Source organism: Heliangelus exortis, chromosome 19 (genome assembly GCF_036169615.1).
Source record: "Heliangelus exortis chromosome 19, bHelExo1.hap1, whole genome shotgun sequence".
Classification (NCBI taxonomy): domain Eukaryota; kingdom Metazoa; phylum Chordata; class Aves; order Apodiformes; family Trochilidae; genus Heliangelus; species Heliangelus exortis.
In genome coordinates this window covers 91,086-109,850 of record NC_092440.1, presented here as the reverse complement: position 1 = coordinate 109,850, position 18,765 = coordinate 91,086, and the positions used below count along the sequence as shown (strand labels likewise).

At 54.3% G+C, this 18,765-nt stretch overlaps 1 protein-coding gene across 2 annotated transcripts in view; it reads left to right on the top strand.

The window, feature by feature from the left end:
- Positions 1-18,765, top strand: part of NOS1 (nitric oxide synthase 1) — a 74,442-nt gene that overhangs the window by 45,019 nt on the left and 10,658 nt on the right. For both annotated transcript variants that reach the window (XM_071763764.1, XM_071763765.1), the window contains exons 4-23: positions 560-697; positions 1,107-1,252; positions 1,375-1,537; positions 2,699-2,790; positions 3,471-3,612; positions 4,679-4,818; positions 5,207-5,381; positions 5,747-5,848; positions 6,533-6,727; positions 7,669-7,754; positions 9,615-9,759; positions 10,141-10,245; positions 10,687-10,745; positions 13,463-13,579; positions 13,983-14,157; positions 14,958-15,096; positions 16,170-16,248; positions 16,714-16,907; positions 17,496-17,665; positions 17,900-18,110. In XM_071763764.1, coding sequence (XP_071619865.1) covers positions 560-697; positions 1,107-1,252; positions 1,375-1,537; positions 2,699-2,790; positions 3,471-3,612; positions 4,679-4,818; positions 5,207-5,381; positions 5,747-5,848; positions 6,533-6,727; positions 7,669-7,754; positions 9,615-9,759; positions 10,141-10,245; positions 10,687-10,745; positions 13,463-13,579; positions 13,983-14,157; positions 14,958-15,096; positions 16,170-16,248; positions 16,714-16,907; positions 17,496-17,665; positions 17,900-18,110 — 2,773 coding nt within the window. The remainder of the gene's footprint in view (positions 1-559; positions 698-1,106; positions 1,253-1,374; positions 1,538-2,698; positions 2,791-3,470; positions 3,613-4,678; positions 4,819-5,206; positions 5,382-5,746; positions 5,849-6,532; positions 6,728-7,668; positions 7,755-9,614; positions 9,760-10,140; positions 10,246-10,686; positions 10,746-13,462; positions 13,580-13,982; positions 14,158-14,957; positions 15,097-16,169; positions 16,249-16,713; positions 16,908-17,495; positions 17,666-17,899; positions 18,111-18,765) is intronic.

The following is an 18,765-nucleotide window of genomic DNA, read 5'->3' as shown; positions in this document are numbered from 1 at the left end:
AGGGGATGCCTGGTGGAGCATCCCCTGAAGCAGAGGACAGGAAGTAATCCAACTCTGCAGAGTTCAGCAGCTCTCCCAGCCCCATAATTCATCCAGCCTTATTCTTATGATCTCCCGGTGTTGACATCAAAGCAGATGTCCCTTTGGTTTGGAGGAAGATTTGGCTCTTAGCTCTAAATCCCAGTGCTTGTAACAGTAAGGCAAAGCTTGGCACATGCAAGCCCAGAGCAGGTGATGCTCCTTGAAAGAAACATCTGATGTGTTTTGGAGAGGGAAATTTTCTAAAGGGGAACTTGAACACAACATTCAGTCACTTCTGGCTGTTACTGAACTCCTCCTCTCCAGGTCTGCCTGGTCTGCAAGCAGAGATGATTTCTCAATTGCACTGAGGATCTCAAAATGCTGCCAGTATTTGGGTCAAATACCTTGTCTGGCCACAGCATCACTGGGATTTATGCAGAGGCAGGCACCAACCCAAGCTGCTGCTTCTTGCTGGGGCCTTTACCCTGGATCTGGTTGGTGACCACTAACCTTGTGCCTGCTCTTTGCTCCTGTCCAGCCCCCCCCACCTGGGCAGCAGTCCCCAACAAAGGGCACAGTGAATGGGAGTCCTTCCAAATGCCCACGTTTTGTCAAAATCAAGAACTGGGAGACAGGCTCCGTGCTCCACGACACTCTGCACCTGAAGACAGCCATGGTGAGTGGGGTTGGAAGGAGTGGGCAGAGCTTTTCTGAGGGGAATTGGGTGGGCTGCATGCAGTGTTGCCACGGGGGCTGTGCCTGGAAATGCAGAACTGGGTGAATCCAGGGCTTCCTGGCTTGTGGTGTCTGAACTTCCAACCTCTGCTGCAATAAGCTGGGGAGGACCAGGGAAAGCTGTGGCAAGAATCTAGTGAGCTCCAAATGTCCATATCAGGTGGGCCAGGAGGTGACCATGCTTGAGCTGCCTTACCCAGGGGTGAAAACAGATAAGCTGGAAATGTCCCTGTCTGTCAAAGAGGCCACCAACTTCTCCCTAGCTAATTGTTGACTTCCCCCAGCCCAGCAGGTGTAACCAAAAGTTCTGCAGCCACCCTGGACACCCTCCTGTCCTTCTGTCCCTTCAGGCCACTGCATGCAATGAGCAGATCTGCATGGGCTCAGTGATGACCCCGGGCCAGCACGTCCGCAAGGCAGAGGATACCAGGACAAAAGAGGAGCTGCTCCTCCTGGCTAAGGACTTCATCGACCAGTACTACTCCTCCATAAAGAGGTAAATGTGTGCCAAGGCACAGAAATGCTTAAGAAAGCATGAACTTGTGCCCAGCAGCAGCACTCCCCCCACTCTCTCCTTGGGTCGGTGAGCCCCATCTCCTCTAATCCCCCCCCTTGCAGATCTGGCTCCAAGGCCCACATGGAAAGGCTGGAAGAAGTGACACAGGAGATTGAAGCCACTGATACCTACCAGCTGAGGGACACAGAGCTTATCTATGGAGCCAAACATGCCTGGAGGAATGCAGCCCGGTGTGTGGGCAGGATCCAGTGGTCCAAGCTCCAGGTGAGCATCATCTCCAGTGGGATTCACTGGAGCATTGGAGAGGCAACACTTGCTCTTCAAACACCCGGGGAAGCCCAGCAGAGGCAGAGCTGAGGGTGTTGAGCACACAGCAGCCACGTTCCCTGTGGGGCTGCAGAGGCTGGGAAGGCAGCAGGAGCTGGAGAAGCAGCTGGGGGGTAGGTGGAGTGAGGTGTCTGTGTCTGAAACAGGGCCAGATGGAAGCTGGCACTCCAGAGATTTTTCCAAAACCAGATGCTGCTCCAATACCTTACGTGCTGCTTCCAAAATGATGGCTCTGAGTGGGGAGAGCAGCAGGACACACTCATCCTTGATACAGGGATATATACAGGCAGGAGGTTTGGCTCAGTGGCCTCTTGGCTAGCTGTAAGAGTAGGGTAGGACCTGAATTTGTGATCTCTAGTGGAATCCCTTGGTATGGAGATGACATGGGGCACAGCTGAGCTATTCCTGTGGCTGCTTCACCCAGGGCAGGGGTACAGCCTGGGGTCAGGAGGCTGAAGCTCCTTCACTGCTATCCCAGCCTCCAGATCTTCTCCTCCACTTTTTCTTTAGGCATATCTGAGCCTTGAGAGGACCAGTTTCTGCAAGAAGTTGTCTTCAAACCTCCCGTTGTCCTTTTTTCCTGTTTCCCCCCCCCCCCCTTTTGTAGATGTCCCATCCCTGGAAACATGCGGGGTCAGGTTGGATGGGGCTCTGAGCAACCTGATCTGGTTGAAGATGTCCCTGCTCACTGCAGGAGGATTGGATGAGGTGACCTTTAAAGGTCCCTTCCAACCTGAACCATTCTGTGGTTCCATGATTCCCCAAGATCTCAGTGGGTCTCAGGTCTGACTGATCCCTGTCCTATTTCAGCTTTGAGTCTTGATCTACAAGAGACAAAGAGCAGAAACAGAAAGTGTTGGTGGATAAGCCAGGGACAGGAGCAGGTTGGGAGCCCTGGACTGAGAAGGTTTTGTCCTGAGCAGCAGATGACTCAGCTCTCCAAAGCAAGAAGAGCACCTGGAGTAGACATCCAAGTCAGGGATGCATCATTAGGGACCTTTAGATACATGAGGTGGTGGTCTCCAGGGCTTTCCCTGTTTCTTCTGCTTGGCTCTGCCCTCAGAGTTGGAGCATCCACAGTTGCTTCCCCTGTTCCAGGTGTTTGATGCTCGGGACTGCACCACAGCCCATGGGATGTTCAATTACATCTGCAACCACATCAAATATGCCACCAACAAGGGGAACCTCAGGTGAGCCACCAGGGTGTCACCAGGGCTTTCTGGATCTCTGGATGGGTGTCAGCCCAGCTGTGGGTCCTGCTGACACCGTGTCCTCGTGAAATTGGTGCACAACAGGGTGGTGGTGACCAGCACTCAGGGGAGGGTTTGGGAGAGATACCCTGCTATTCCCGGGATATCTCTTCTTGCTGCCTGTGGGACTTTCAAAGGGCAGCTTTTCCAATTATTTCTCCTTTCCTATATACTCTGCATCACACACAGAGCATGGCCTGAACCCTGCCATGTAAGCAACTGGAAACAGTGCTGGAAGCATCCCAAATTCCAGAGCTGGAAAGGACTTGGCTGGGATGGCTTCTGGAGAAGTAAATATAAATATCTGGGGCTTCTCCAAGGCACAAGCAGAGGGTGTGCAAAGGGTGTTGTCAGGCAGGAGCAGCACCTTTCCCCCATGACACTGCTGTTCCTCTGGTGACCTCTGTCCCAAGCCATCCATGTCCCATTCCACATCCATGGGATTCACCAGGCCCAGGGAGGGGGTGGAGGACCCATCCCTGGAGGGGTTCAAAACCCACGTGAAATGGTGGCATTTCAGGACAGGGCACGGTGGGGTTGGGTTGCTGCTTGGATGTATTGATCTCCAAGGTCTTTTCCAACTTGAAATATTCCAGGATCCTCTTCCTCTTCTCTTCCAGATCTGCTATTACCATCTTCCCACAGCGGACGGACAGCAAACATGACTTCCGGATCTGGAACACACAACTCATCCGCTATGCTGGCTACAAGCAGCCTGATGGCACCATCCTGGGAGACCCAGCAAACCTGGAGCTGACAGAGGTACAGCCTGAAGCCATCTCACCTGGGCACCACAGCCATGGGGATGGTGGGGACAGGCAGCATCTCTGAGCTTGGACCAAGCAAGGTTTCTCCCACCCATTGCAGTCCCAGGAAGTGAAGTTGGATTTGCCATGCTCCTGGGATGTTTTCCCAGGAATGAAATCTGCTTTCACACATGCAGGACTTCCCAAAACGCTCTTAGTACTTTGTTTGGCTTCTGCTGAAAAGGGGTGGCTGAGTGGTGCTGAGGGAACTGCTGCAGGAGGAGGCCCTGGAGCTGCTGGGAGGGCTGGAGCAGCTCTGGAGCCAGGGGGAGAGAGTTGGGGGTGTTCAGCTTGGAGAAGAGAAGGATCCCATGGGGAGACCTTAGAGCAGCTTCCAGTGCCTGAAGGGGCTCCAGGAAAGCTGGGGAGGGACTTGGGACAAGGACAGGGAGGGATGGGATGAGGGGGAAGGGTTTGCAGCTGCAAGAGGGGAGATGGAGAGGAGATGTTGGGGAGGGAGAAATTGTTTGGTGTGAGGGTGCTGAGCCCCTGTCCCAGGTTTCCCCCAGAAGCTGTGGCTGCCCCTTCCCTGGCAGTGTTGAAGGTTGGATGGGGCTTGGAGCACCCTGGGCTGTGGGAGGTGTCCCTGCCCATGGCAGGGGAGGCACTGGGGGGGCTTTAAGGTCCCTTCCCAGTCTGGGGTTCTATATGTGCCCACTGCTGACCTGGGCTGCTGAGACTCAGCAATGAGCTGTGCTTTTTGCACCAGTGCTCTGTTCAGCTCCTCCCAAAACCTTTTGCTTTCCACCCGGTTTCTCCTTCACCATTACAGACACAAAGAGCATAAGCAGCTTTTTTCAGATCCATGATCCCACCTGGGGATCTACTTCTTGGGCTTCTTTTCAGCCCCAGAACCCCCTCCCATAGCCATGAGTTGGCTGTGCCTGGCAGCCCCATGTTGTATCTCCTTGGGGTTGAGATTATTACAGAGATGCTCTTATGATGCTTGGTGCTGTGCAACTCCCTGCCCATCGTGCTTGAAGAGCTGAGACTCCTAAACCCCACCTTTGTTTTGGGCACAGATTTGCATTCAGCAGGGGTGGAAGGCTCCACATGGACGTTTTGATATCCTGCCTCTGCTCCTCCAAGCCAATGGCAACGACCCAGAGCTCTTTGAAATCCCCCCTGAGCTGGTGCTGGAAGTGCCCATCCGTCATCCCAAGTAAGTGAAGAGGAAGCCTCAAAACTGCTCAAAGGATCAGCAGGGCTGAGCTCCTCTGGTTTCACCCTGAACCATCTCCTGGGCTTGGTCTTTCTTTGCTGTGGCTTGGGTGCTTTACCCTGGACCTTCTTCCCTCCACTCTGATGGAATTTGTCAGAGCCTGGAGGTGGAAAACAAGTTGTGTCTTTGTCTCAGGGCTTGTTTCCCTTTTCTTGAGGTCCCTTAGGACTTAATCCCCGCTACAAAGCTCTTGGTTCTTCCTCACCATAAAAGCCCCTGTGGGAGCTGTTGCCTCCAGGAACAGTTCTGCTCCTGTGTCCTGGTAGCAGAGGAACCTTCTCCATTCTCCTGCCTGCACTGAGCCTCTCACCTTGCTGTCTCCCACCAGGTTTGAGTGGTTTAAGGACCTGGGTCTGAAGTGGTATGGATTGCCAGCTGTGTCCAACATGCTCCTTGAGATTGGTGGCCTGGAGTTTTCTGCCTGTCCCTTCAGTGGATGGTACATGGGGACAGAGATTGGGGTCCGGGATTATTGCGACAACTCCCGGTACAACATCCTGGAGGTAATTCCCTCTCCTGGAGGAGGCCAGGCCATCCTGGGGTGCAGTGGGGATGGGTGAAGTTACTGAGGAGCAGGCAGGATGGAGGAGAAGAGAACATCCTGGTTTCCCTTAGAGGGATGTTCTCCTCGAGCTCCTGGTGCGGTGGGCAGGCAATTTTTTTTTTTGTGTCCTCTGGGGCCAGCTGGAATCTTAAGTTCCCCATGGATTTCCCAAAGCATCTTGTGGATCATCAGGTATTTGGTCATGGGTTTGGTTGAGGTCAAGTGCAAAGATATAGTGGGGCTGAGATGGTGCTGAGGTCCTTGGGGACTTCTCAGGGAGATGCCTGCTCATGGGGACCCTCCTTCTACCGTGCTTTGTTACAGCAAGTGGCCAAAAAAATGAATCTGGATACGAGGAAAACTTCATCCCTGTGGAAGGACCAAGCCCTGGTGGAGATCAACATTGCTGTGCTGTACAGCTTCCAGGTAGGTGAGGAGCAGGACTCTGGTGTGTTTGGATCAGGGACACAAGCATTGGGATGGAATGAGGCATCTGCCCAGGGACAGTGGCAGCAGCTGAAGCTGTGCTGAGCCTTCCCAGTTAGGGGCTGTTCCAGGAGCCTGCCAGAGTAACCTCTGTGCCCTGAATCTTGCAAAAATGTCACTACCAGCACCTTGAGGGAAAGAGACTCAGCCCAAGAGGCAAGGATCAACTCAGGTTCTCCCCTTGCACTTAAAGGTTGAGTAATAAAACTGATCCTTGGCAACCCAGCTTGAGAGGGTGGAAGGTCCTTCCCAGAGCTGCTCCTTGAGCTGTTCAGGCCATGCCTGAGTTGCCCAGGTGGCTGAGCAGGGGATGCTCAATCCTGTTCATGCCACCTTAGTCTTTGCTTGGCCCATGACAAAGAGCAGGAGGAGCAGCCATCCCATAGCACATCCACTCAGGAAAGGCACAGGCAGATTCTCAGCCCTGGAAAATGGCATCACCCAGTGCTCCTTGGGGACACCAGGGTCAGCAGTGTCACCTCCCAGGGTACAGTCCTGGCAGACCATGGGAGCAAGGTCGATTTGGGTCAAAAAGGTGCAAATGTAAAATTTTAGGCTTTCAGCTTCTGGGTAGTATCGACCCATGAAATCCTTGGTATCTCTGCTCTCTCCTCCCTCCCACAGAGTGACAAAGTGACCATCGTGGATCACCACTCAGCCACCGAGTCCTTCATCAAGCACATGGAGAACGAGTACCGGTGCCGTGGGGGCTGTCCTGCCGACTGGGTCTGGATTGTCCCACCCATGTCTGGCAGCATCACCCCAGTTTTCCATCAGGAAATGCTCAACTACCGCCTCACCCCCTCCTTTGAGTACCAGGTAAGCTCTGCACCGTCCACCACCTGCACAGAGGGAGAGGCAGAAGCAGGGTGGGGGCTGGAGCTCAGGAGGTGCAGGAAGGGGAGGGACATCATCCAATCCCTTCATCAGGCTGTCCCTGGAGGTGATGAAGTCCATGAACAAGTATAATTCATGGGGCCCCTTAAAGTGGTGTAATAACCCCCCGGATGCTGCCCCTTGTCCCAGGGCAGTGACTTTTTGGCCCTTCCATGGGAATGTGGCCATGCTGAAAACCCAACTTCAGCCCTTGGGAGTGGAGCTAAGTAAGGGTCCTCCCTTTGCAAGTGCCTAATTTTGTACTTTTGATGAATAGGAAATGACCTGATAGTCACCATATCCTACAGCCTGCAGGTCTGAGGAGATGAATGCTGCCAGCTTGGAGAACCTTCACTGGGAGGGGGGGCTGAGCAGTGGGCTGGGCTGGTGCTGGATGATTTCACACTTCAGACCGTGGGGAAAAAGGGTTTTAAGTAAACAAGCCCTCATCAGGCAACCATCCCTGCTCTGGTGGTTTTCACACAGTGTGACCTTTAGTCAAGAGCCCTTAAGGAACAATCACAACCCAGGAGCAGTCTGTTCATTTCCAGAAGGGATCCACCGGGAACCCTGATGGTTCCTGGCCCGGATTCCAGGCAGCTGCCAGGGCACTGAATTAGCTTCTGTGCACTTGTTCCTTGCTTCAGCTCCCTCCCCTTCCCAAAAGGATTTTTTTTAAAAAAAACAAACCTGGGGGAACGGGAAAGGTGAATTTCCATCACCTTCTGGCTTTACCTGCTTTCTTTGTGCTTCTGGGCTAATAATGCCCAGGGCAGCAAGTTTTTATTATATTGCAAGAAGCTGCCTGCTCAGAGCTGTGGATACAACATTTCCTGAAGCTCTGAGCTCTGCTCATCAGCTCCTGCTCTTCTCCTCTCTCCTAGCCTGACCCCTGGAACACCCATGTCTGGAAAGGGGTCAATGGGACACCTACCAAGAAGAGGGCCATTGGCTTCAAGAAGTTAGCAAAGTAAGTGACAAGCAGGGGACAAGCCTGGGGGTGCTCTTGGTTTTCAGCAGCTCTGCTGTGCTGTGTGATAGAGCTTCTGGGGGTCTGCCAGAGAGCCCATCACTGCCATCATCATCATCATCAGCCCACCCATCACTGCCCTGGCTCACACTGGCACAAGCCAGATGAAACTGGTGTCCCTATTTGGGGGTCTGCCAGAGAGCCCATCACTGCCATCATCATCATCATCAGCCCACCCATCACTGCCCTGGCTCACACTGGCACAAGCCAGATGAAACTGGTGTCCCTGTTTCTCCTTCTCTCACTGACTTCTGAGTTACTTGAGGAGCACTTGGCTCCGGTGAAGCTCCAAACAAGCAAGGAGAGGAGATTTAGGAGTGAGGCATCTCCCTACAGGTGGACCAGGTTAACTGAGGTTTAAATACACTTCATGGCCATTTGACCCCAAGCAATGGGTCCCACAGGTCCTTCTCCCCTGCCAAAGCTCTTGGTCAGCAGGGGTGTAGGAATGAAGAGGAATTTGGCTGATCCGAGCCACAGGCCACTGGCAGAGAGGTTCTTGTAGGACCTGCTGGTTCTGGGGCAGCAGAGCCCTGAACCAGGACTGGGGAGGGCTTTGTCTGCCTGGGGATGTATGGCCAGGCTCCTGCTGCTGACAGCATCTCCCCACACTTTACTTTCCCTGAGTCCTGCTGCTCAGTTTGTTCCCACTCCTCAGCTGTCACCTTCTGTCAGTTGTTTTCTGTGGTGCAGCCATAAACCAGGAGCTGATGGAGGTGTTCCTTGGGCTGACAGTGCTGCTGGAGCCTGGGCTGCAGCCCGGAGCTGCTGGAGACCATGGGAAGATGAATTGAGCCATTGAATCAGAAGAAACAATGCTTTTATTTATGGGTGTGCACAACTGATAAATGGTTTTATAAAAATGTGACTATGGGAGGTGATTGCAAACAAACCAAACCCAAACAAAAAAGGCTCCATTGTTCCTGGTGTAGAGGAGAGGAAGAATTATTTTTGCAATTTACCATTAATCCTGCCTGGGTCTGAGCTAATCAGATGAACAAGTGGCAGGTCAGACCCAAGGGTGGCACTTGGCACTGCTGGTGGCACCAGGTGCCAGTTTGGACTGGCTGTGCTGGTTCTGCCTGGAGCAGAACACCCAAACCTCTGGTCCCTGCCCCTTCCCTCCTCTCTGCCACTGCAAGGCAGGGGGCAGGGGGCAGGGGAGAGGGGATAGGGGACAGTACCCTGACAGGGAAGCAAAGGGGCAGCTGGAATATGCAGAATGACTTTGAGGAGTGATGGTGTAGAAGCAAACAGAAATCCTTAGGTGGATTTCAGTGTGGGGAGGAGCTGCCTGATGGGACATTCCAGCCTGGTGAGGTTTCTATCTCTTTTCTCCTCACTCCTCCCCCTCACCCCTTTTTTTAATTTTCTCTGAAGTGATTTTTCCAAACCTAGAGCATTTCTTCCCTCCCTGGCAGGGGAAAGCCAGGCTGCTCTTCTCCAACCAGTGCAACCAGCCCAGCTGCCACCTCCATAACCCAGAGCTCCTCTGAAGGGGATGCAGGAGTTCTCCTGGGCTGCTGCCCCTGATTCTTCTCTGTCCCTGCAGCTTGGTCACCTCCATTGCCCCGTGCCCACTATGGGATCTCAGCTCTGTGTTTGAGAGCCTTCCTCTCTGCCCGGTCTAGATGAACATGCTTCTCTGGTGGGCATACAATGACAAAAAAACCAAAGGGATTTTGGTGGTTTTAAGGCAGGCTGTTCACATAGTAATAGATAAAAGCATGTGACCAGTCTGGGCTAGAGGCAGTGCCAAGGCAGCGAGCTCTCTCACTGGGATTTATTCCTGCTTTTTAGAGCTGTGAAGTTCTCAGCCAAGCTGATGGGACAGGCCATGGCCAAGAGGGTGAAAGCAACTATCCTGTATGCCACGGAGACAGGGAAGTCCCAGGTCTATGCCAAAACTCTGTGTGAAATCTTCAAGCACGCTTTCGATGCCAAGGTATTGTACCCAGCTCCTGCCAGGTTGTGTCTACATCTGGGTGGCACCAAGGTCACCAAAAAACATTGGAAAACACATGGCTCTACACACGTGGAGCTTGCTAGCTGGCAAGGGTCTTCAGAAGCTCCCAGGATGTGACCTGAGGGGTCTGGATTGAAGCCTGCACATCAGTAGCATTCCCAGGCACTGTGGCACATGCCTGGCTCCTGCCCCTGTGGTTTGTCCCTGTCCCTTATCCTCATCCTCCCTGTGGGCACTGGCACTAGGTCAGCAAGGAGATGCTGCTCCCATCCCCAGGTGGACTGGGGAGCATCCCAGGAGGGTGGCTGGTGGTACAGCTCCCCACCAAGGTCCTCTTGCTAACACCTCTGTCACTCCCAGGTGATGTCCATGGATGAATATGACATTGTGCACCTTGAGCATGAGACCATGGTCCTGGTGGTCACCAGCACCTTTGGCAATGGAGACCCACCAGAGAATGGAGAGGTGGGACAGGGTGCAGGGATGGGTGGCTGCAGAAGGGATACGGGCAGAGGGGAGGTGGTGAGGAACAAGAATGAACATTTTCTGCTTGCTCAGCCCGAGCCAGAATGGCCCCAAAGAAGTCCAAGTTCTGCATGATACCTGGTGCTGTGCTTGCCTGCCTCCAGCTCTAGAAGATCTGTAGGTATCTTGTCCTCTGCTGCAGGACTAGTAACTCATCTGTTGCTAAATCCATCCTGTACAACCAGTGTCAGGGGACACAAAAGGTGACAGCCCTTGACTGAGGACCTATGACCTCCTCCAGCCCTGACCCCCAGCAGTGTTACAAGCAGGGAGCAGAGCCACAGCCCAGTCTTTCCTGACTCAGTTTCCTCTAGATACTGATTGGTTTATTTTATTTTATTTTATTTTATTTTATTTTATTTATTTATTTCTTCTCTGCAGAAATTTGGCTGCGCATTAATGGAGATGAAGAATCCCAACTCCCACCTGGAGGAGAGGAAGTAAGAGCACCCCAACCCCTTCCCTTCCCACTCACAACTCCAGCCAGGACTGCCTGCCCCTCCACTTCCCTCCTCTTGGAAGGGAGGGGGAAATCCTCAAGCAGGTTTCAGGTTTGCAGAGGGTCCAAAGGATGGGACCTGCCTGAGAGCCAAGGGATGGAGAGGGTGGAGATGCCAAGGAGGACACAAGCACTGAGCCAGGAATGGCTGTGGACTCCGCTGGGGCTTGTCAAGCTTTTCTTTTCATCTGAGGGAGGCAGGCAAACCACCAAACCCAAAGATAAGCAGGAATTCTCCCCAGATCTTCCCATGTAAGAGCTGGGGCTGCCCAGGGGACACCAAAATAGTAAAACTTGGAGGTAGAAGGGAATTCCCTACGTGGCTGGAGGTGGGGGAAGACTCGAGAACACGATTTCACTTCTTGCACCTTGGGAAAAAGATTTCTTGGTAAAATCAGAGCTGTTCTAAATTCCAGCTGTGAGGGTGAACCTGGAACAGGCAACTTGAAGAGACAGTGGCTGCTGGAAAATCCCTGGTGGGGGGGGGGGATGAGCTTCCAGCATCTCATTGCAGGTCCCGGGGGCTGGGAAACCAGGGCAGCCAGCAAAGAGTTTCATCATCTGGGGCCTCCTCCTCTTTCAACTTGCAAGCCCAATCTGTTTTGCTTAACTGGGACACTGCTCTGGAGTCTCTCTGGAGTTAACAGGGAGCTGCTGGCCACCGGCAAAAGCCTGCTCATTAATTAAGGGATAATTAGCAGAGTGTGATTGAACTGCCTGGGTTGGCTGTGGTGAGGAACGCCAAGAGCAAGGACAGGAACCCATCTGCACCTCCCCAAAGCGCTCTCCTTGCTCTGCAACCAAATCATCTGCTGGGTCCCTGCCAGGCTCCCCAACCCCGTCAGGTTTCCAATGGGCTGAATGGGGACAGAAGCCACCACGGGACCTGATGGATACCCTGGAGGGGTCTGGATGGAGAAAGGGGCATTCTGGGGGGGGGGTGTTTCTCACCCCAAGGAACTTCACTCCTTAGAGCTGGGTTGGTGCAGTGTTGGGTTGGGAAGGTTTGAAGAGGATGAAAGCACCTGAGCTCTGTGCTGGCCACCACAGTCTCCTCTGAATGTCATTTAAGGGTCTGGCAGGAGCTTCTCAGAGCCAGGCCAGGCTGTGGCTGTTACTTGACAGCAGAAGTGGTCAGAGAACTGGAAACAGTGACCTGTGAGGACAGATCTAAAGGGTGAGAGCTATTTTATCTGGAGGAGACAGAAATGCAGAGCAGGAGCAGATTTCACCAAGGGAAAAGGTGACAGCAGAGGCAGAGGGAATAAATTACTCCCTATGGTCCCCCCTGAGACAGGCCAAGAGGTGACAGCTCTGGATGGTGGGAAGAGATGGTGATGTCAAGCATGAAAAAAAGCTTTGGGAATGAGAAAAGGTGTCCTGGAGGAGACTGTCTGGGGAAGAGGAGAGGAGTCAACCTGGCATCTGCAGAGCAGGGCTGAGCAGCTCCTGCCCATGCATCCCATAGGCTCCCAGCTCCATGGCCACCAGAGGATGCTGAGGGTGGCTGAGACCCTCCAGGGGGGCACTGGTGGCCCCTCCAAACCGCAGAATGTTGAGGAGCTTCCCAGGGCACTGCGGTTGTGATGCTCTGACCACAGCCCAGAGGTTTTCCTGTGGCTGCCTTTGTTTCCTTTGGTTTCTCCTGTCCTACAGCAAGGGCTTTCCAAGGGTTTCCAGAGGCAGGTGCCACTTCTCTTTGGGGGTTTCCTCCCCAAATGCAGCCCATCCTTCTGCAGCCATCTCCTGCCCAAGGATCTGCTCATTTCAGCTAGAGGTGCCCCAGCTTTGGGCTCAGCACCAGGCAGGGGAACATGGAACTTCATGTCATGGAAACTTCATGGGCATGGACTTCATGTCAGGGGGGCTGTGCTGTCCTGTCCCACCTCCCCATGTCACCTGGAGTCAGGACACATCCCAGGAACAGCAGAGAAAGGAGGGGATCCATCCAGATGGGGTGAAGCAGAATAGCAGGAGAGGTCTGGGAAGAAAGGAGGAGGCTCTGAAGCAGAAGTGGAGCACGGGGCTCTACCTCTGGCACCTCCTACACTCAGGGGTTGTCTCCTCTGCGTGCTGGGTGTGGGAGGTCTGCTCTGACTCATCCCCACACTACTGCCTCATTGCTCTGCAATATATTTAGAAACACTTGTGTAGAACAATTTTTGAAGATGCTTCCATTCAGAAATACTTCTGCTGGTGTCAGATTTTTTTTTTCTCCCTGCTCCCCTCCCCCCTCCTCATCCCCTCTTCTCTTGCCCTTTTTTCTTATTTTTTTTTTAATTTTTGTTTACTTCCTCTGGGTGAAAAAAAATCTCCAGAATATCCTTTCAGACCTTTCCCCAGCCTCGTGTGCAACCAAGGACAGGACAGGTAAAGCCAAAGTTCCCCACAGCAATGAGTCACTGGGGACAAAGTGGTGGCCAACACCTGGCTCAGCCCACTTGGAGGTGACTGGGAGACCTCATGAAGCACCCCAAGTCCAGCTGGGGATTGTTATGGCTCAGCTCCAGGAAGGAGCAGGTTTCTCTGCTCCTGAAATAGCAAGCCCTGAGCTTGAGCCCCACCTGGCTTGGTCTCCTCCAGTGGCCACGTAGCCTGGTAGGAGCCACAAGGACTTTTGTCCCCATTGTGACCCTCGGTGGTGTCTGCTGCTTGCAGGAGCTACAAGGTCCGATTCAACAGTGTCTCCTCTTACTCTGATGCACGGAAATCCTCCAGTGATGGCCCTGACTCCAGGGACAACTTTGAGAGCACAGGGCCCTTGGCTAATGTCAGGTGAGTGGGACAAAGTGAGAGGCAGCAAATTCTGGCTGCAGGAGGGACAGAGCAGGAGCTGCCCAGAGGCTGAGCAAAGCAGCTCCTGCCCATGCATCCCATAGGCTCCCAGCTCCATGGCCACCAGAGGATGCTGAGGGTGGCTGAGACCCTCCAGGGGGGCACTGGTGGCCCCTACAAACCACAGAATGTTGAGGAGCCTACCTACATACCCACCTACCCTCCCATCTACCCACTTACCCACCCACCCACCTTCTCCTACCTCAGCCCTTTCTTTCCCAAACCACGCTGTGTTTCCCACCATCCAGCTCCCTCCGTGCTCCCTGGGGGTGGTGTTGGCCGTGGTGTTGGTGCAGAAAGGATGTGGTTGCTGGGTTCCTTCACCTCTGGCCCCTCCCTGTAGGTTCTCTGTGTTTGGGCTGGGCTCCCGTGCTTACCCCCATTTCTGCGCCTTCGCCCGGGCAGTGGACACCCTGCTGGAGGAGCTGGGGGGAGAAAGGATCCTCCGCATGGGAGAGGGGGATGAGCTCTGTGGCCAAGAGGAATCCTTCAGGACCTGGGCCAAGAAGGTCTTCAAGGTAACCCCTGTCCCTTGAGGAGGGAGGGGAGGAGGACACAGGGAGAGAGGGAAGGTGGGATCAGACCAGAGCAGAGCAAGGAGGCTGTGTAGGGATTCCAGGACTGTTCCTGTGAGGAAGGGCTGAGGGAGCTGGGGGTGTTCAGTCTGGAGAAGAGGAGGCTCAGGGGAGACCTCATAATTCTCTACAACTCCCTGAAAGGAGGTTGGAGCCGGGGGAGGTCCCAGGCAGCTCTCAGTCAGACAAGAGGGCATGGGCTTAAGCTCTGCCAGGGGAGGTTTAGGTTGGATATTAGGAAAAAAAATCTTTCCAGGGAGGCTGATCAGACATTGGAATGGGCTGCCCAGGGAGGGGGTGGATTCTCCATCCCTGGAGGTTTTTAAGAAGAGCCTGGATGTGGCACTCAGTGCCATGGTCTGGGAACCACGGGGGGAGTGGATCAAGGGTTGGACTGGGTGGTCTCAGAGGGGTCCTTTCCAACCCAAATGATTCTGTGGACCAAAACCCAGGACACCCATTTATCACCCCAGCCCTAAGGAGGTTCTCCACCTTTTGGTGGAGCTGATGCTCTGCTTTATGCTGACTGCCAGAGGGTTGTGTTGAATCCCTGCCTGATCCCAGATGCCTGGGAGAGGAGAGCACCAGTGGAGATGCCCAGGGCCGTGGGTACAGCCCTACCCCATTGGCACCACCTCCTCCCTGTGTTAGCTGAGCTGGGGTGGGACAAGGTGGGTCGTGGGGCCGGGCTGGGAAGCCCAGGGGCTGCGGGGAGGTGTCTGAGAGCCCGGTGTGTCCTGCAGGCAGCGTGTGATGTGTTCTGTGTGGGGGATGATGTCAACATCGAGAAAGCCAACAACTCCCTCATCAGCAATGACCGGAGCTGGAAGAGGAGCAAGTTCCGCCTCACCTACGTGGCTGAAGCCCCAGAACTCACCCAAGGTCTGAAGATGGGGTCACCTTGCAGGCTCTAGGTGGGAGGAGGAAACTCAGAGAGCTCGACTGGGGCGGAAGGGACCGAATCTCCGTATTCTCCGCTGAATTCCTAGCCTTCCGGCCTTGCCTTCCCATCACCTGCCAGAGGAGCAGTTTGTGATGGGTTTCAGGTCCACCCTGGCTGCTCCCTGCCTGGATCTGTCATCAAGACATTGGGCTACGATCTCACCTCCCTCCCCCTGACCCCGTTTTTTCAGAAGGACAGAGCTGGAAACCTGGGAGCTTTCCAAGCTCTCCGTGTCCAAATGCTGCTCGGCCGAGCGCTGCGGTGCCGTGGCAGGGCCAGTCCTGGACACCTGGCACCTCAGCACGGCTCCTGCAGCTGAGGAACTGCCTCATCCCGACCCAAATTCAGGGTCCCTGCTACCAGCCAGGCAGTTCTGGCAGGGAAGGGGATGGTCACGCGTGAGGACACGGCCCCGAGTCTCCTGGGGGGGGTTCCAAGTGCTGCTCAGGTGCTAACAGAAGGGACATGTGTTTGGTTCCCCTCGGGGGATTCTGATCCCCCAGGCTGGAGGAAGCTTTGCAGACCTCTCCAGGGAGACCTTAGAGCACCTTCCAGTGCCTGAATGGGCTCCAGGAAAGCTGGGGAGGGACTTGGGACAAGGACAGTGAGGGATGGGATGAGGGGGAAGGGTTTGCAGCTGCAAGAGGGGAGATGGAGAGGAGATGTTGGGGAAGGAGAAATTGTTTGGGGTGAGGGTGCTGAGCCCCTGTCCCAGGTTTCCCCCAGAAGCTGTGGCTGCCCCATCCCTGGCAGTGTTGAAGGTTGGATGGGGCTTGGAGCACCCTGGGCTGTGGGAGGTGTCCCTGCCCATGGCAGGGATGGCACTGGGGGGGCTTTAAGGTCCCTTCCCACCCAAACCATTCCACGGTTGATGATTCTGAGATAGAGGCCGGGGCATGGTGGAGCCCATGGTCAGGAAGCAGTGGCCAGCAGCCCTGCAAAGGGCAGCAGCCACCCACCCCACCTCAGCCACATTCTGCTGCTCCTCTTCACTGCCTCCTCCCCTCCACAGGACTCTACAGCATCCACAAGAAACGGGTCCACGCAGCCCGGCTCATCACGCGCCAGAACCTGCAGAGCCCAAAGTCCAGGTAGGAGATGAAGGGACTGGTAGTGCCCATGGTCACCAATGCCTGTTGACCCCTGAATGTCCCATGGACCCCATCCTCATGCAAATCATCCCCGAGTGATCAGTAGAGGGTGTTTCCTGCCTTCTTTTGAACCTCTGTGGGTGGATGAATGAACCTGTTGGCTGCAGGGACCAGAAGGTGGGTGGCCACACTCATGGGGCTGCAGGGCACACACAAAGAAAGGACAAAAACACTGAAGCAAGAGATTAAACTGTTTTTTCCCTTTAAAAAGTCCCTAAGGGTTAGTCAGCAGAGAGGGGAGGTGGCCACTTCAGTATCCTTTCCACCTCCCTGCTGCCACTTTTGTGACATTCTCAGCAGAGCACCCAGGCTTGGATGTGTCACCTCTGCCCAGCACAGCTCTGGAGGTCAGAGCTCAGCAGAGATCTCCCCCAACACATCCTGCTTGTCCTCCTCTCCCTGCAGCCGTCTGACAATTTTCCTGCGTCTCCACACCAATGGGCACCAGGAGCTGCAGTACCTGCCTGGGGACCACCTGGGTGTCTTCCCAGGGAACCATGAAGACTTGGTCAATGCCCTGATTGACAGGCTTGAGGATGCCCCTCCAGCCAACCAGCTGGTGAAGGTGGAGCTCCTGGAGGAGAGGAACACAGCTCTAGGTAATCAGCTCCCTCCTCTTCACCCATCCCTTGCAGGAGTTCTTGCAGCTCCTCAGGAGGTATTTGGCCCCTGAGAGAACTCAGTTCCCAGCTCACTGGTTCATTTACCTCGATCAGGAGCACCTTCTGCAACCTTCCTCTGCCCAGAGCCATTGCATTGGGGTGCAGAGCAGGGTTTGAAGGGTGAGCTGGGCCCTGGGGAGAAGATGTCTCCTTGTTCTTCAGAAAAATTGAAAGCATTTATATTCCTACGGGAAGAGCGATGTCTAGGACTGGAAAGAGGAGTTAAGGGATCTTGATAGGTCACCCCAGCTCTGTATTTCAGGGATAAGTCTGATACCCTCCTGCCATGCAGTGTAACAGGAGATGGCAAACAGCATTAACTCAGGGACTGAGGCTGAAGGTGCTGGAGCATCAGGCTCAGATTTGTGCTCACTGGGCAGCATCTCACTTGTAGTGTGAGGATCTCTCACAGATTTTGCTTTCCAGCCCTTCACCACTCACAGTCTCAGAGCTGAGGAGGGAGAATGAAAGCAAAGATTTATCCCCCTTGGTTCTTATGCTCTGTCCTGAATTCCCTCCTGGCAGGTGTCATCAGTAACTGGACAGATGAGAACCGTGTCCCACCATGCACCATCTTCCAGGCTTTTAAGTACTATTTGGACATCACCACCCCTCCCACACCCCTGCTGCTGCAGCAGTTTGCTTTGTTGGCCACCAGTGACAAGGAGAAGAAACATCTGCAGGTCCTTAGCAAGGTAGAACCTGGGACTCCAAGTTTCTTAAGGCCCTGGGGACAATGACAACCTCAGGGCACTGTTGTCCCACACTGTTGTTGAGATGGGTCCCTACCAGTGACAGCAGAGTCCTCCTTCCTTCCCTGCCACCCCCCCAGCTTACCATAGTCCTGGTGGGATGTCAGCAGAGCCACCTGGCTTGGCAGAGGTTGATGCTGTAGCGTTCTCCTCCCTCCCTCTTTCCCTGGACCCCAGGGCTTGCAGGAGTACGAGGAATGGAAGTGGTCCAAGAACCCCACCATCGTGGAGGTACTGGAGGAGTTCCCCTCGGTGCAGATGCCCTCCACCCTGCTGCTCACACAGCTCCCCCTGCTCCAGCCACGCTACTATTCCATCAGTTCCTCCCCAGAGATGTACCCAGGAGAGGTTCACCTCACCGTGGCTGTGGTTTCCTATCGCACCAGAGGTACCCAACCCACACAGGGGGCAGGGGGGTGGGTTTGGTGTGGAGAGAAGGGAATAAGAAGGGCATTAGATCATGGGCAACAGCACAAAGTCTTTGGTAGATGTTCTTTCAAAGCCTTTCTATCTGCTGCAGTGAGTGGGTTCCCTCAAGCCATGGCTCTTCTGTCCTGTGTCATGGAGAGTGGTCATCCACCAAAGGGCAGAAATGCCAAATCCTGATCAGGTGCCAGCAACAGACAGCTATGGTGACTTCAAGCTGCACTTGGGCTCATTTTTTGCTCCCACTGATGTCCACATTGCCACAGTCAGGCAGATTTTTGTTCTGGTGCCAGCAGTGCTGTGTGCAGGCAGCCCTGGCCATGGTATAGATGGACATAGCCTGGACACCTCTGCATCAGGCAGGACACAGACACTGACCATTCCTTTGGGGCTGCCATGGAGCCTTTCTGCTGGAAGCACCCCAGCACCATGCTGTGTGTCCCAAAAAGGACCAAAGAGAAGTTGGGTGCTTCTGAACTATTGTGGGTGCTGGGTGAACCCGAGCTGCTCCACAGAGGAACTCAAGTGCCAGACTTCTGCTGAGTTCATTGGGGATGGATGCACAGATACTGAAGGTTTCAGTTGGGTTTGTATGTGGAAAGCAGCAGGAAGGGGTT